The sequence below is a fragment of the Eucyclogobius newberryi genome, unplaced genomic scaffold (assembly GCF_026437365.1).
Source record: "Eucyclogobius newberryi isolate DKJ021-1_F unplaced genomic scaffold, fEucNew1.0.hap1 SCAF_14, whole genome shotgun sequence".
NCBI classification, from domain to species: domain Eukaryota; kingdom Metazoa; phylum Chordata; class Actinopteri; order Gobiiformes; family Gobiidae; genus Eucyclogobius; species Eucyclogobius newberryi.
The window spans coordinates 25349285-25366404 of record NW_027315768.1 but is presented as its reverse complement, the minus strand read 5'-3'; the positions used below and the strand labels follow the sequence as shown (position 1 = coordinate 25366404).

At 42.9% G+C, this 17120-nt stretch overlaps 1 protein-coding gene across 3 annotated transcripts in view; it reads right to left on the bottom strand.

Annotated features, from left to right (window-relative positions):
* The window catches only part of epha3 (eph receptor A3), a 559788-nt gene that overhangs the window by 148099 nt on the left and 394569 nt on the right, over positions 1 to 17120 (bottom strand). For 2 of the 3 annotated variants that reach the window (XM_072445112.1, XM_072445113.1), the window contains exon 3: positions 12340 to 13003. The exons of the other annotated variant lie outside the window; for it this stretch is intronic. In XM_072445112.1, coding sequence (XP_072301213.1) covers positions 12340 to 13003 — 664 coding nt within the window. The remainder of the gene's footprint in view (positions 1 to 12339; positions 13004 to 17120) is intronic. 3 annotated transcript variants of the gene reach the window in all.

Here is a 17120-nt window from a genome sequence, read left to right as displayed (position 1 = left end):
CCACCCGTGACGTAGTGTGTCCCCCACAGCTGTTTGCTCCGCGATGCGCAGCTCCGCGCCAGTGAGTGAGAAACAATAGAACTTCAGGTCAACACTAAATATTGAGACTAAATAAATCTGGTGTTTATTCTACAGCGTGTGCAGAACAGATATATCTATAGATCTATATATCAGTTTGGAGATTCGAGGAAAGGAGATAGTCAGTAATATAGCTAAACACTGCGGGAATCAATCAAAAAAACACTCTGGGTACATATATGAAGCACAAATAGCAATGTAAGAAGGTTAAAAGCTCTGCAAAGTCGATTTTGCATGTTATGGGACCTTTAAAGTGCTTTTGGTGTCCATCCATCCATCCATTTTCTGCCGCTTATCCGGGGCCGGGTCGCGGGGGTTGCAGTCTGAGCAGGGACTCCCAGACTTCCTCCTCCCCAGACACTTCCTCCAACTCCTCTGGGGGGATCCCGAGGCGTTCCCAGGCCAGCCGAGAGACATAGTCTCTCCAGCGTTTCCTGGGTCTTCCCCGGGGCCTCTTCCAGGTGGGACATGCCTGAAACACCTCCCGAGGGAGGCGCCCAGGAGGCATCCGGAACAGATGCCGGAGCCACCTCAGCTGGCTCCTGTCGACGTGGAGGAGCAGCGGCTCTACTCCGAGCTCCCCCCGTGTGGCCGAGCTCCTCACCTTATCTCTAAGGGAGCACCCAGCCACACGGCGGAGGAAACTTATTTCGACCGCTTGTATCCGCGATCTTGTTCTTTCGGTCACTACCCAAAGCTCATGACCATAGGTGAGGGTAGGAACGTAGACCGACCGGTAAATAGAGAGCTTTGCCTTTCGGCTCAGCTCCCTCTTTACCACAACGGTCCGATGCAGCGACTGCATCACTGCAGCCGCTGCACCGATCCGCCTGTCGATCTCACGCTCCATCCTTCCCTCACTCGTGAACAAGACCCCGAGATACTTGAACTCCTCCACTTGGGGCAAGGACACCCCACCCACCTGGAGAGGGCAAGCCACCTTTTTCCAGTCGAGAACCATGGCCTCGGATTTGGAGGTGCTGATTCTCATCCCAGCCGCTTCACACTCGGCTGCAAACCGTCCCAGTGCATGTTGCAGGTCCGGGTTTGATGGAGCCATCAGGACAACATCGTCTGCAAACAGCAGAGATGAGATCCTGTGGTCCCCAAACCGGACACCCTCCGACCCCTGACTGCGCCTAGAAATTCGGTCCATAAAAATTATGAACAGAACCGGTGACAAAGGGCAGCCCTGGCGGAGTCCAACATGCACTGGGAACAGGTCTGACTTACTGCCGGCAATGCGAACACAGCTCCTGCTCCGGTCATACAGGGACCGGACAGCCCTGAGCAAAGGGTCCACAGTTTTACAGTGCGTTTGTTGTATAAAACTCAAATCCGTAGTTTTACAGTACTTTTATTGCGTGAAACCCAAATTCATAGTTTTACAGTGCGTTTGTTGTATAAAACTCAAATCCGTAGTTTTACAGTGCTTACCTGTGGTGCACTTGGTCTGATCGTTGTCTTGACCATATATGGACTCTTGTCTGTTTCTTTCTCACACTCTGATTGGCCATGTAACCGTGATGTCATAAAGCCCAATATGTGATGTCATAAAGCCCAATATGCACTGCCCCATCTCCGCCCCTATATAAGGCCTCTCATTCTCATGATCATGTTGGTTTGCTGTTACACTATGGATGCATTGGATGTACAGGCTGTGTCTGGAAGCATTGATGCCTTCTTGGAGAGCACGAGTACTACAGAGACATGGGATGTAGAGGCCATGGCAGCCAGCGTGGACGCCTTCTTGGACGGTTCTAATACTATGGAGACATGGGATGTAGACTCTATGCTAGCCAGCGTAGAAGCCATGATGGACGGCACTGTCAGTACAAACACTGACAGTGACATTCTACCAACAGCACCTTCACGTTCACATGGACCTGCACCAAGGAAGAACGACTGTCCCCCTCAAGACAGCCCACCTGACTGCAGACTGGCACCTGGAAAGGATCAGCAAACACTGCGTTCCATTTCTAGGGTGAGAAGGAAAGCTGCTCAGCCGTACAAACCTCCAAACGCCTTCATGCTGTACAAGGCTGAGCAGAGGGAGAACGTGATGTTGGAATTCAACATGAGAAATTCAGCCCATGTCAACACAATTGTCGGGGAGCGATGGAGTAGGCTCTCGGAGGAGGAACAAGCCCCCTACTTCGAACGGTCGTGGGCTGCCAAGAGGGAGCATAACGCCAGGTTACTTGGGTTGTTGTGACAAAACTTTGGAAACCACAACCAGCACCTTGTCCAGCTGAGACATTTTGACAAAGTCGGAGCAGCTTCAGGTCGAAGCTCCTTCCTTGGGACAAGACTAATCAAGCTCAGGGCAGTGTAAATACTAGAGATTCAGATCAGCACCTTCAGATTTAATATGTTGTGTTATATTTTTTACTATTGATCACTTAAATAAATTGAAAGTTCTTGATTCATCATTGTCAGAGAGTGTTGTTATTTTTTTAATTGTTCATTGGGATGAAATAAACAATTCCTACTGCTGCTGATTAGGGCTGACCTAAATGGCAAAAGGATTGATGCTGGGAAATTGGCTGAAGAGCGAGATGGACCTCTTTCCTCTTTGAGCTACACTGTACCTTCTTCTTCCTCAACGGTTGCGGCGCTTTTAGAGAGCTTTAGCTTCTATTCCAGCCCCTGTATCTGTATTTTAAACATGAGTTTAACCATGAACTTCCCAATAGAGGTGGGAAAAAAATTAATACAATGAATAATATATATACACATTTTGGTATAATAATACATATATCTAACAAAATGCACGCTCCGCGCTGCACCCGCGCTCCGCTGCGCACTCCACCAGCGCGCTCCACCAGCGCGCTGTATCCACACACTTTATCCACGCGCTGTATCCGCGCGCTGTATCCGCGCGCTGTATCCGCGCGCTGTATCCGCGCGCTGTATCCGCGCGCTGTATCCGCGCGCTGTATCCGCGCGCTGTATCCGCGCGCTGTGCGCTTTACTGCGTGCTGTACCCGCGCGCTGTACCCGCGCGCTGTACCCGCGCGCTGTACCCGCGCGCTGTACCCGCGCGCTGTATCCACGCGCTCCACTGCGCGCTGCCCTGAGCGCTCCCTCCGCTCCGCGCTGTACCCACGCCGTTGCCCTGCGCGCGTGTTCATTGAGCTGTAGATCCAATCGTCCCCAAAAGTTTTCCAAAGCACCATTGCTTGTAAGTGTCCAGCCGTACTTTGGAGTCTTTTTGACCAAATCGATCACTTTCTTTTTTGTTTAAAATCCTTAAGTCATTGTTTTACAGTGCTTACCTGTGGTGCACTTAGTCTGATCTTTGTCTTGACCATACATGGACTCTTGTCAGTTTCTTTCTCACACTCTGATTGGCCATGTTATATTTTTTACTATTGATTGCTTAAATAAATTGAAAGTTCTTGATTCATCATTGTCAGAGAGTGTTGTTATTTTTTTGATTGTTCATTGGGAGGAAATACCGTATTTTGCGCACGAAAAGGTGCACCGGATTATCAAGCACACCATCAGCTATCTGTGTACCATGTGCACCATGTGTACCATGTGTACCATGTGCACCATGTGTACCATGTGCACCGTGTGTACCATGTGTACCGTGTGTACCATGTGTACCATGTGCACCATGTGCACCATGTGCACTATGTGTACCATGTGTCCTGGTCCATACATAAAGCGCACCGGACGATAAAGTGCATAAGATAAACAAAACAGACGGATAAGTCAGAGTTAGTTGAGCTTTATTAAACGCGTTCAACTCATTCAGGTCAACGTTGTTCAACATCAAAACACACTCTGCTATCGCTAACAGACACGTTAGCATATCCAAATCAAATCTCAGTCAAGATCACTTGTAAACACGTAAAATACAAACACAGAACACACTCTGCTACCGCTAAAAGACAGTTAGCATGTCTGCGTTGTGCCTGACTGAAAATGTTGTTTACGTTTTGACAAAGTTTCGCGTGCGCCGCGTGTGCCGCGTGTAGGTAGACTACTATTCCCAGAATGCTTTGCACACATGTTGTTGGGACTTCCGGTTCCGGAGTACTGTAAATATTGTCGCGCATCGCGTCTCGTGTCCCAAATCTTCTTTACACACCATGTACCACACAAAATATCTTCGCGGTCAGTAAGCACAACCAGAAATAAACCATATATTATGCGCACCGGACTATTAAGCGCACGGACGGCTTTTGAGGACGTTAAAGACTTTTACGTGCGCCTTATAGTACGGAAAATACGGTAAACAATTCCTACTGCTGCTGATTAGGGCAGACCTAAATGGCAAAAGGATTGATGCTGGGAAATTGGCTGAAGAGCGAGATAGTTCCCATGGACCACGTTTTCATGTGTTTTTTCTCGAACTCCTTCGTTTGATGGGATAGCACTACTGCCCCAAGTGCTCCTATCACTACGGGGCATATAGTTTGACAGGCACTAATGGAGGGAATGGCAAAGTTGGGGTTTTCATGGAGGAACAATGACCTACAAAGAAACTAAAAAAGTACAAGTCATGTACCAGCAGTGAAACCCAGGTACTGTGTGATACCGGCCCAATAGGTGTGACTATAATGGTGTTTTTGTTTCTTTTTCTGTATTAAAGCAACTAAAGCGCTATATGGGCTTCAGTGTCATGTTTATAGATGAAGGAGTTAACGATTTCTATCACATCACAATCCGCTTTAAGACACATGCAAGAAGATTGTGTGCAACAAAAATCCTCCCACCGCAATATATTTTACAGCCAATAAAGTCAATAAAAGCAAACGTAATAAGAAAGTTGCTGCGTTCTCCCTCTCACAGTCTGCCGGATGGTATAAATAAACTGCAACTCCAATTACATGTTGTCATAAACTTGATTCTCATCGCATTAGATTACAGCGCTCTGAATGGACGCCGGTTTTATTTTAGGAAAAAACGTGATGCAGGCCTTTTACTGTTGCTGCGCGCTAACGAGCAGATACAGAGGATAGTGTGGAACATTCGGGCTTTGCCTTTAATGAAAAGTTAATGAAGCTGTTCCTATGAAGCTATTTTAATACATTTCAGAACACGTCTATTCAAATGATCCATGCACAAGACTTTAAGTGCGGTTCAAAGCTACACACAAGCGCTTTATTGTAACAGGGAACATTTAGGGTGATGCAAAATGTGCCGTAGTTGCATATTGGCTTGCACTTTTTACATTTTGCTTTGAAGGTGGAAAAGCATGATACAAATACACTGTAATAATACTTCAGATCGTGGAAAAAGTTTCAAAAGGCAGTCATCCGGACCAATTCTGGAACACAAACATGATTACAGTATTTTCCGGACTATAAGTCGCAGCCAAAAAATGCATAATAGAGGAGAAAAAAACATATATAAGTTGCACTGGAGTATGAAATGCAGTTGCAAGAGTGAAAATAACAAATAATATCACATATAAGTCGCTCCGGTGTATAAGTATATGAGTATAAATATAAGTATTAGTCGCACCCGGCCAAAACTATGAAAAAAGGTGTGATTTATAGTCCGGAAAATACGGTAAGTTGCAAATTAGGTGCGCCACATCCCTCAACCTGGAATTTTAGTTCATATAAACATTGTTGATACATATTAACCTTGCAAGAAGGAATGTCACGCTATTGAAATTTAAGTGTTACGATTATAGTGAGAACAAACGCACAATATTACAATTATTCATGATTATTGACACAAAATAAAACTGATAACCTTAATTTTCTTTCATTCTAATACATTAGTGTTCCAATGAAATCACAGTCACATAAAAGACACTATACATAAAGAGGTGTTTACTTGTAGTACAGAGTGAATAGAAATGACTTAATTTTGCTTATAAAATACTAGCAATGATCAACTATTCTTCATTATGATCATATTGTCACCTAAATAATCACAATTATCGATTAACCATATGACCTATAGCCTTGATGTACCTACTTGCAAACAATGGCTCTTGTATAAATATAGTTTTATTAAGATGAACTTGCTCCTCTAAAGAAAAGCGGGCTGGTGGTCCGAGCTCGCGTTCCCATTGAGCTCCGGAGCAATAACCCGCATCCCTCAGGTACCAGCGCGTGTGAGCCAGCGCCGTGTTTAAGTGGATCCTTTAGCCGCTCTGTACAGTAAGCAATATGTGACTATCTAAAGGTCAGGTGTGAAGCGTGAGCACACTTCATCACTCGTCCACACGCCACAGGAGGGATCCCGCAAGGTACCCGCGGACGGAACTCAAAACGCACTGGGGCAATTTAGGACCACAAACTTTTGAATGCCAAACGAAAAAAAAATAATCCACGTTTCCAAGCCACGGTGTTCTTCTGTGGCGCATGAATGTCAGAGTGAAGCTAATGGGGCTGAACGACATTACCTGCTCAAACATGAACAACACGACCAGCAAGCGCAGAAGCCAAGTGAGGCAATTCTCTGGGTACATAATTTGTGCTATTTATGTACGAGGGTGTGATGTATTTTATTCTAGGTCAAACCTCCTTTCCATTCTGCGTTTTCACCGTTTTCGACTGATCTTGGGCATTATGGAGCAGCAATTATGTCGTTAAGAAGACAAAATGTGCCCTGGACTATGGTGCCAATCGGAAAAATAGTAACGCTAGCCACATTTGCTAATTTGTTCACAAAATAGTTTGACTTGTATTCTTTAATAGCCAGGAATATTACATTCACGCCATTGTTTTTAAAGCCTCAGTTGCAGGACAATACAGGATTACTCGCATAAATAACACATAAAGATCGATCAAAATGCAACTTTGAGTAAGATAAAGGTGAGAAAACATTGTTGTGTTCAAAAGTTCATTAAAGTACCGTATTTTCCAGACTATAAGTTGCAAAAAATGCATAATAGAGAAGAAAAAAACATTTATAAGTTGCACTGGAGTATGAAATGCGGTGGCAAGTGTGAAAATAACAATAAAATAATAATATCACATATAAGTTGCTCTGGAGTATATATAGAACCATGAGTATATAAGAATAAATTTAAGAAAAAAGGTGCTAATTATAGGAAAATACTGTATGTTTGCATAATATGTCCTCTTTAACGCACTGTCATTATACAATACCCAAATTGTTCCGAGTAAAGTACTTTGGGGAGAGTGGGAGACTTTAGACTATTCCAACTGTACATTATTCACATGACACATCTTGATACACCATAATAACCATCATTTGCTCCGTCCATCGCCATATCACCTGCCAGTACTTGAGAACATTGTGATATGAGGAAATGCGCTGACAGAGCCGAGCGCCGGACACAGCTGCAGGGGAAAATCCAATATGTTTTATCTCACCAGGACATGGCCGTAGAATCCTGACCACGTGCAATGACCGGACCTTAGGCAAGACTATGGGCTTGTCCGACATAAAAGCTCTAGGATAAAAAATGAAATTCCCACATTTGCTTTCGAATAAAACCCAGCTGTAAACCCAGCTGTAAACTAAAGGAAACGACCACCGCAGCCTTGGCTCCCGAGGCTCTCCGGAGGAACCTGTGTGGGGAGCTTTAATAATGACACTTATTTGAAGCAATGAGCAGCCGTAACCCGGCGACAGAGGTGCACGGGGAATAGAAGGATGGAGAACCCGGGCATTTCAATTAAGTCAACAAGTCCAAATGAATGCAGCAGACTGGGAACGTTAACCACTAGAATTCAAAAGTCGTCCCTCCACTGCCGGGGGATGCGCCGCAATCTATATTTAAGACGAGCTGAACATACAGAATGCGTTTCACCTGTCCCACAAGCCGACTGATTAGTGCGGCTGTAATCACGGCTGCAGTTTGGCGCTGATTACGCTGCAGCTGGCTGTGCAGCTGGGGAACCGACTCACCTACTCCTGCCACAGAGCGAATCGTAATCAACTGCAGCGGCATCTGGTCCTACACTGTGCAGGAGCGGTACAGACGAGTGTCCGGAGCCTTACTGCGCAGGCTAATGTAAGACTAAATCATGTATAAACTGTGATGTCATCAATTATTAAGAGGGATTAGTGGTCGAGCAAATGTTATTACTATTACATGCCGTTTAGCCGTCAACATCGCGCACGTGTTTGGTCATTTGGACAGCGGTTTTCATTTCATTTGTACCTGATTTTTACCGTCTTAAAAAGGTTAAAACCAGATCTACGGTTCAATGTCCAAAGAAGAAGAGTCCAAACGCCTATTGCATTCCAAGCATCCGAGATATTCACCACGTTTATTACCACTTTCCTCATCTTTCAGTCCCAGAGTGAGTTTTGTGGTGACGGTAAAGCTAACAGCAAAGGAGAATAAACCGCTCTATAATTAAATGCAGAGAGCGCACTCCTTTTCACCTTTCTTTTAATATATCTGCTTTATTATATCAATGGAGGACAGCCCCTTTATTTCTCACATCATGTTACAAGTTATATTGGAAAAGTGTATTGATCTCCACTGAAGGAAACTGCTGAATTTGGATGAATGCATTCACTGAAATCATAAACATTGTTTTGACCCAGAAACCCGGATGAGAGAGACCGATTAATGAAAACGTTGTAAATCTTTGTCCCAAATGTTCATTGTACAACTGCACGATAAATTATGTTTGAAATATCAAGAACCAACTGTTCCCCATGAGCTTGAACTGAATTGGTAAACTCCTGTTAACAAGAGGTGGGCAATAAATCTAATTATCACTGGTGTTAGTTGTTTTGAAAGTGTGTAAAATCTGAATATCAGGAGTGTGAATTAAAAAATACTGCAAATCTCAACATTCTGAAAGAAAAATAAATTATAAATTACATTCGAAGAAACTTAAATTGGAATCTTCCAGAAAAGGATTTAAAGTAGAGGTGATAATATTGTTCAGGTAATTTTGAAGATCAAAAAGAGCTGATTAGAAGAGAAAAAGTGACGTTGTAAACTTTCAAATAACTGTATAACGTGATATTTCTGCACTTTTATTAGATAATTAAACCTCAACTAATAAGTTTAAAGACTCATTTCTTTTGGATTTACATAATATTGTTTGAATATAATAAAAATAGAAATATAATTTGTGGGTCTAAAATCCCCGTCCTTTATAAACTCATCTTTATTGTTCCAGCGTGCATGTCCTTTCCCCCGTTAAAGGTCCATCACCAAAGAGAAGTACAGACGCAGAACTTCCATAAGACCAACTCCATGGTAGACCACCTGCATGGTAGATCACCTGCATGGTAGACCACCTGCATGGTAGACCACCTCCATGGTAGACCACCTGCATGGTAGACCACCTCCATGGTAGACCACCTGCATGGTAGACCACCTGCATGGTAGAACACCTGCATGGTAGACCACCTCCACGGTAGAACACCTCCACGGTAGAACACCTGCATGGTAGACCACCTCCATGGTAGAACACCTGCATGGTAGAACACCTCCATGGTACACCACCTCCATGGTAGACCACCTCCATGGTAGACCACCTCCATGGTAGAACACCTGCATGGTAGATCACCTGCATGGTAGACCACCTCCATGGTAGAACACCTGCATGGTAGACCACCTCCACGGTAGACCACCTCCATGGTAGACCACCTCCATGGTAGAACACCTGCATGGTAGACCACCTCCATGGTAGACCACCTCCATGGTAGACCACCTCCATGGTAGACCACCTGCATGGTAGACCACCTCCATGGTAGACCACCTGCATGGTAGACCATCTCCATGGTAGACCACCTCCATGGTAGACCACCTCCATGGTAGACCACCTCCATGGTAGACCACCTGCATGGTAGACCACCTCCATGGTAGACCACCTGCATGGTAGACCATCTCCATGGTAGACCACCTCCATGGTAGACCACCTCCATGGTAGACCACCTCCATGGTAGACCACCTGCATGGTAGACCACCTGCATGGTAGAACACCTGCATGGTAGAACACCTCCATGGTACACCACCTCCATGGTAGACCACCTCCATGGTAGACCACCTGCATGGTAGACCACCTCCATGGTACACCACCTCCATGGTACACCACCTCCATGGTAGACCACCTCCATGGTAGACCACCTCCATGGTAGACCACCTGCATGGTAGACCACCTCCATGGTAGAACACCTGCATGGTAGACCACCTCCATGGTAGAGCACCTCCATGGTAGAACACCTGCATGGTAGACCACCTCCATGGTAGACCACCTGCATGGTAGACCACCTCCATGGTAGACCACCTGCATGGTAGACCACCTGCATGGTAGAACACCTGCATGGTAGACCACCTCCATGGTAGACCACCTGCATGGTAGACCACCTCCATGGTAGACCACCTCCATGGTAGACCACCTCCATGGTAGAACACCTGCATGGTAGACCACCTCCATGGTAGAACACCTGCATGGTAGACCACCTCCATGGTAGACCATCTCCATGGTAGAACACCTGCATGGTAGAACACCTCCACGGTAGACCACCTCCATGGTAGACCACCTCCATGGTAGACCACCTCCATGGTAGACCACCTCCGCGGTAGAAAACCTCCATGGTAGAACACCTGCATGGTAGACCACCTCCATGGTAGAACACCTGCATGGTAGATCACCTGCATGGTAGAACACCTGCATGGTTCCACAGTGACCCTGCTGTGGGCTGCTGGCTTCACTGATCCACAGTTTAGATCACACCGCTATAATCAAACTCACTCACGTAATCTGTCCCATCAAGGGGCCCCTGGGAACCACACCACTGGAGACCACTGGCTCCAAACAGTCAACTATAAACACTACAGAGCAACATAACATACCATATTTTCTGCACTATAAGGCGCACTGGATTATAAAGCGCACTGTCGACGTAAGGTCTATTTTCGATTATTTTCATATATAAGGCGCACTTGATAATAAGGCGTCGTTTTTGAGAAAATTAAAGGCTTTTAAGTGCGCCTTATAGTGTGAAAAATACGGTACGTTTTTATTTCAACCACCAAAAGTACTCAAGTTTCACTCTTTAGCCTAGTTTGTAAATTATATGCTTATTATCGCCGCAAACTCTTATCCAATTTTACACTTGGGTAGTTCCACTGTTGATAATAGGGAGGGTGAGGAGCAAAACTATAAGGAGGCAACATTAACAAAATATATATGTAATGGGATTGGTGCGGAGTCAGCACAAAAGCACATCATCAGTCTCATAAATAGGTTAATGTGAAGGCAGCATATGGGGAAGTGGCGGATCAATGGGAAGTTTGAACTAGTGGACGTTTTATCAGTGCAGCAGAAATCACTGGACCAAGGGGCTGATCACTCCAACATAAACTATTGGTAAAGTCCCTGATCCAAGTCCATAGTCCTTGTAAGTGGAGGCAGAACAGACGCTGTTGCTGCTCTTTCAACAAAAGGATTTATAAAAGCAATGAAAGATGATGAATATTTCCAATTGTGAATTATAAGGTTAGGTCTTTTTAATCAAGAGTGAAAACATGGCTTGGAGCGGAGTTCAGACTGAAAATTTGTGGTACTAAATTGCACTTGATTAAAGGTCTGTCTTGGTTCTGTTGAGGACATTTATATTAAAAGGTATTTGTATTTGTTTTTTTAATAGGGGAAAAATACAATGGAATAAATAATAATCACGAGAATAATTTGAAATTCATTGTGATGACTTTTTTGTCATATTGCCCAGCCATATTCACCTTATTGTATTCGTTAACATAGGGCTCCCGACCTCCAGAGAAAATAAGTTCTACACAGACTAAAAAGCTGTTTTCGGGCCTCCCAGGGAATCGGTGCGTTGTTGACTTGTTGTCATGTGAACATTGGATATTTTACACAAATAGATCTACTTTATAGCACATTTTAGCGGCGAGACTTTTCCCTCCTTCTCCATTAAAACCAACGGAGTTCACGCTGTGCCAGAAGTGTGATTACAGCAAAAGTGCGATTATAACGAAAGTGCGATTACAATGAAAGTGCCAATCACGTGGGAAAAGAGGGAAAAGTGGGCGGAGTGGAATGATGTCAATAGTGGAATAAATAAGAAATTCTCCACCACAAAGACACAAACCTCTTCTTTTTTAGAGAAAGTGTGTCGTTGGAGGAGCTAAACTGGAATACTGTAAATTTAACGGCAGGTTTTCAGATGTTACGCAGGTTTTCCTGTTCAAACCTGGCAAAGCTTCCTCCCGTGTTCCAAATGTGGACAGAATCAAATTGCAGTGTCCATTATAAACCCTGCATATCTGTCGTAGTCACATTTCAGCGCCCGAGTAACATATCCCGGCCACAGTGAACCAAAACTCACCCATACAGGCTCCGTCTATCTCCTCATGTCCCACGCTGCAGACGCACCTCCCCAGCGGCACCAGCCAGTCTCCGTCCGCTCCGCAGAACAGCTTGGGCGTGTCCCGTTCCTCCGCGTGGTCGATACACGCCCCCCTCACCTCCACCAGCGACGACGAGTCCCCGCGCGGCACCGTGTCCGGGAACGACGCCAGGTTCCTCAGCGTGAACGGGCATTTCTTATAGTAGACGCGGACGGAAACCAGGGCGATGCACGCGCCGATGTCCTGGAACGCCAAGTAGAAGCCTTTTTTGGTCATGGGCCCCACCTCCCGCACTTCGGTGTTCAGTTTCAAAATCCGATCGCCCAGGTCCATCTGCGTGAAGCTCTCGTCCGCGGCTATCGTGTCGATTTTGGTGTATTGCGTGGACTTGAATTTGACGTTGTGAACTTCGTCCGTCTCGTGGTAGAAGAGGTTGAACGTTTCTTTGCAGGTGCCGGAGACCCAGGGGATGGAGTTGCAGTCGCGCAGCGTGAACCGCAGCTCCACGTAGATCTTCTGAGCGGCCTGACGCGGGATCCAGTTGGAGCGGAGCCAGTTGTTCTGGTTGGGCTCCATCACGTTGCAGACCTGGAAGGTGTGGATGGGCCGGTTGTGCTCGTCCATCTCCGTGATGGCGTCCCACTGTAGGAAGAGGGAAAAGGAAGAATGTTAGAGGTTAATGAACAAACAGGGACTAATATAGTTACTGATGTATCAATCTTTTCTCTGATAACCAATTAAACACCCCATTTTAACCTTCTCAAAATGTTGGATGGAGTGTACTTCTTTTGGGTTTGCAATGAACAAATATTTCCAAAAATCTTACGTTGATATATGTTCACAAATAGAGTGATAAAGCAACAATAATTGGTTACCAGTAATTTTGAATTGAGTTTGGAAAGGAAAGCAATCATTCCTATTGACTATAAACTGTAAAAACTTGAAAAGACATAAGTTTAGTGCATTTTCTGTTTTACTTCTCATAATAATAATATAAAATACAATCTAATTATGTCCGGCCCAGGGAGAAACTTTGAACATTGTCCAGAGTTTCAGTAAACAGAGGTCAAAGTGTGCACTCTAAACTTGAGCGTAATATTAGTACAGTGAGGTAAAGGAAATGTTAAGGCAAAATGATTCACTGTTATGCAAGAAGACCTACAATTACTTAGAGTGGGGGTTAAATAATCTACAAATTAATATTGAAATTATCGTTTGAATATTGAGTGAATTGGTTATTGTCCATTATAAGACTATTGTCAAAGTGTTGATAGAAACATACATTTGCAGTTAAAAAGTGTATAAAGTGACATCTCTGCACTTTTGTGTGATGTGTCTAGTATTTTAGAATCTTTGTTTATTTTTTAATCTAAACTAAGACATTTACTCATGTAACAGCACATTTCAGACGGATTGCAAAAGATAATGTGTTGTCAACAGAATCCATAAAATATATTTTTATTCAATATTGTCCACCTCTACTTTTTGAAAGAACATATTGAGGTTCCAAAATACTTTACATCTAATAGTGTGGCTCCTCTACAGATGCCCGGAATATGAATCGATAGTTGTGATTATTCAGGTCACAATGTAATCGTAAAAACTAATAACCGTAACTAAGAAATAATAATCGTGACAATTTCAGGAGCAAAATCATTACAATCAAGTCAGTTTTTTTCAATCAACAGTCCAAAATAGATCTAAATGTAAATGACCTTGTTGTTGACCTGTTTGATTTCATAAAACAGGTCACAAACTTGAGGAATACTACGTGTTGGATAATGGGAATGAAAGAAAAAGAAAGATGTTTGATCGTGGTCTCAGTCATTGTAAACACTAAAAACTCAACACTTACTGTATACTTTTGCCAGTACTCATAATACTTTTTCCACACTATAATATTTACCACTACTAACTCTCAAACTGCCAATCAACAACATTAGAAGAACCACATTTTCATTTTTCTCAAAAGTTTAGATGCAGATAAGTAATGTCCATTATGTCCTGTCAGACTGTACTATTGACAAATCTAACATTTATGGCTTAAAACAACTAAGGAAGCCACATCATAACTATAGGCATTCAAAATCCACCACAGACATGTGTTCTTGGGTACATGAATACATTCAGTCAAATTTCAATAAAGAATATGAACATATTTGTACAGCTTTGCATTATAATTAAAAGTATAATACAAAAGAAATGGATCGACACTGACAGTGCATTATGACGTGATGGTGCGCACAGGCTCCGTAAATGATAGTATCTGAAAAAACAGCAGCGAGATGATAAGATAAGATAAGATAATCCTTTAATGTCCACACAAGTTTCAAAAACACACTCTTAATAGAACTCTTATGAACAAAAACAAAAAACTCTTATTAACATAAACTCTTCTCCTGTCTTAATAGGGAATGGAGGGGGGAAATAAAATAAAATAGATACAAATAAAAATAAAAAGATACAAATAAAAAATAAGACAATAATAATAAAATAATGATAATAATAGAATAAAATAAAAATAAAATGAAGTAAAAATAGCTAGCACAAGACTAGGTAATACTATTAGCAGGTAAGGAAACCGAATAAAAACAAAATAGAACACTCTTATTAACAGGTATTGCACATGGTTAATTCAGTATTGCACATGAATATGATGGTATTGCACATGGTTACATCAGTATTGCACATGAATATGATGGTATTGCACATGGTTACATCAGTATTGCACATGTTCAGGACTAGCAGTGTTTGTTGTAGAGTCTGACAGCAGCAGAAGGAAAGACCTGCGAAACCTTTCCTTCACACAGCGAGGGTGAGCACATGATGAAGCACCATTATGTCACTTTCAACTCAATTCTCAATAAATGTATACCTCTTTGAGCAATTATATGCTGTTCAATGTTTTACTTTTATGACTTTAAGACTGCTCTATTGACAGCATGCAAGAGCCATTTGACGCGTCCAACAGAGAGTCCCGCTAAACACTCCCGGGAGGTCAGGTACAGAAGGCCACATTAGCAAATTAATTACTGTCCAACAACTTCCAATGTGTTCGTCTGTCGCCATCCCGAGGTCTGCATGAGTGAACCTACTGCTGATTAATTAATATGTGGAAAACAGATTGTTCCTCAGCACCGCTTTCTTGCTCCGGAAACAGAGCGGCTGGTTAATTTACCAATACTATTTGCCTGATAAGCTCGCAAATTTAATACGCTATTTTGCACTTAGCTAAATATTACCTCTTGATGAGTGTAGTAATCACAGCCTAATGTTTGCTTTCACATACTCATTATCCTCTTTAATAACAGACTTTAATTCAATCATCTGCCGGGGCCACCGTTAATGTGCGTTTCCCTCAAGGTGCAATCCCGACAATACAGTCAACAAATTGATTATAATTTTATCCACGACTTGGACTAATCACAGAAACACTCCAGACAAGTATGGAAGTAAATGGAAAGTAATCTCTGATAAATACGGGTTAAGCAGAGCTTGGTGAGGACCTTGATGCGAGTGGGTTGTGTTTGAGATTTGTCATTTGAAAGAGTTTCTCGTGTGCTCTCCAGTGGCGTAGTGGTTTAAAGCGCCGCACGTCTGGTTGTTACCATCGGCATTGTGTCGGCATTCAACTCTCAACCACAACCATCCGACCGTTTGCCAAATGTCTCTATCCTCTTTCTATCGCCAATAAAGCCTTTGGATCAGAGAAAAAGCCAAAAACATACACACAAAAACAAAAACTTTGAGTTATGTAATAGGGCTGCGAAATTTCGGAAAAAAATGTCCACTGCAAATTTACTCCCAATAAATGTAAGTATTGGGAGTAAATTTGCAGTGGACATTTTTTAATTATAAGATTTTGTCAAAAGTTCACATTTGAAACTCCTCCGAGGGAATTGATAAAAAGACTAGAAAAGAGAAATAGCTTTGTACAGTGTTTTTTATGCAGAATAAAACAGGATATTATGTCGTTTGTGGAGCTGTCGCGATTTGCTAATTTAATCCATTCAAATGGCCATTTCGATAGCAAAAAACCTTAAATATTATATACACATTTTCCAAGTTTGATAACATTGCAAAATCCATAAACACCTTTTCCAACCACATAAAGTAGAATTGTATCTTTACTATGTCTCTATGGCGATACGTTTAATGCCATAAAGCACTAACATCTACATCGAGCACCGTAAACCATAAATCAGCTAAATTACCTATTTTAAAGTGCTTAAGGCAACACCAGACACCTTTTAAAATGTATGCTTGAATTTGACTGAGCGCATCTTTAATATTTCATGATTTTTCGAGGCCGTTTGGTACCTTCTTGTTTTCAATATCTCGTTACAGTTGGCATTTTTTTACTTCTTGCACTTTGTTTACTTGTACTTGAACTATAATTTTCCTATATTTCTAATCCTGTCTTCTGCATTGGAGAGAATGATTAAACGCATTAAACAGTTGCAGCTAACAAGCTCGTCCCTGAACCAAGGTCTTACTTACTTTCTAGTTACTGATGTATTTTGGAGTTTGGGTGTAAAGTACAGCACTGGGGCCGGCTCATTATCGTCAGACTCAAGCCAGTGGACGATTCACACCCTCATTCTTCTGTATCTCATTACAACATGCCTTATGTCGGACATGAACGGCTGTAGATACATATTATGTGAAGTGTCACGCTCTAAAACATGATCTAGTTTTACAAAAGTGACTCAAATATATATATTCTCCAATTCAATCCAGAAGCTCTTTAACACTGGGG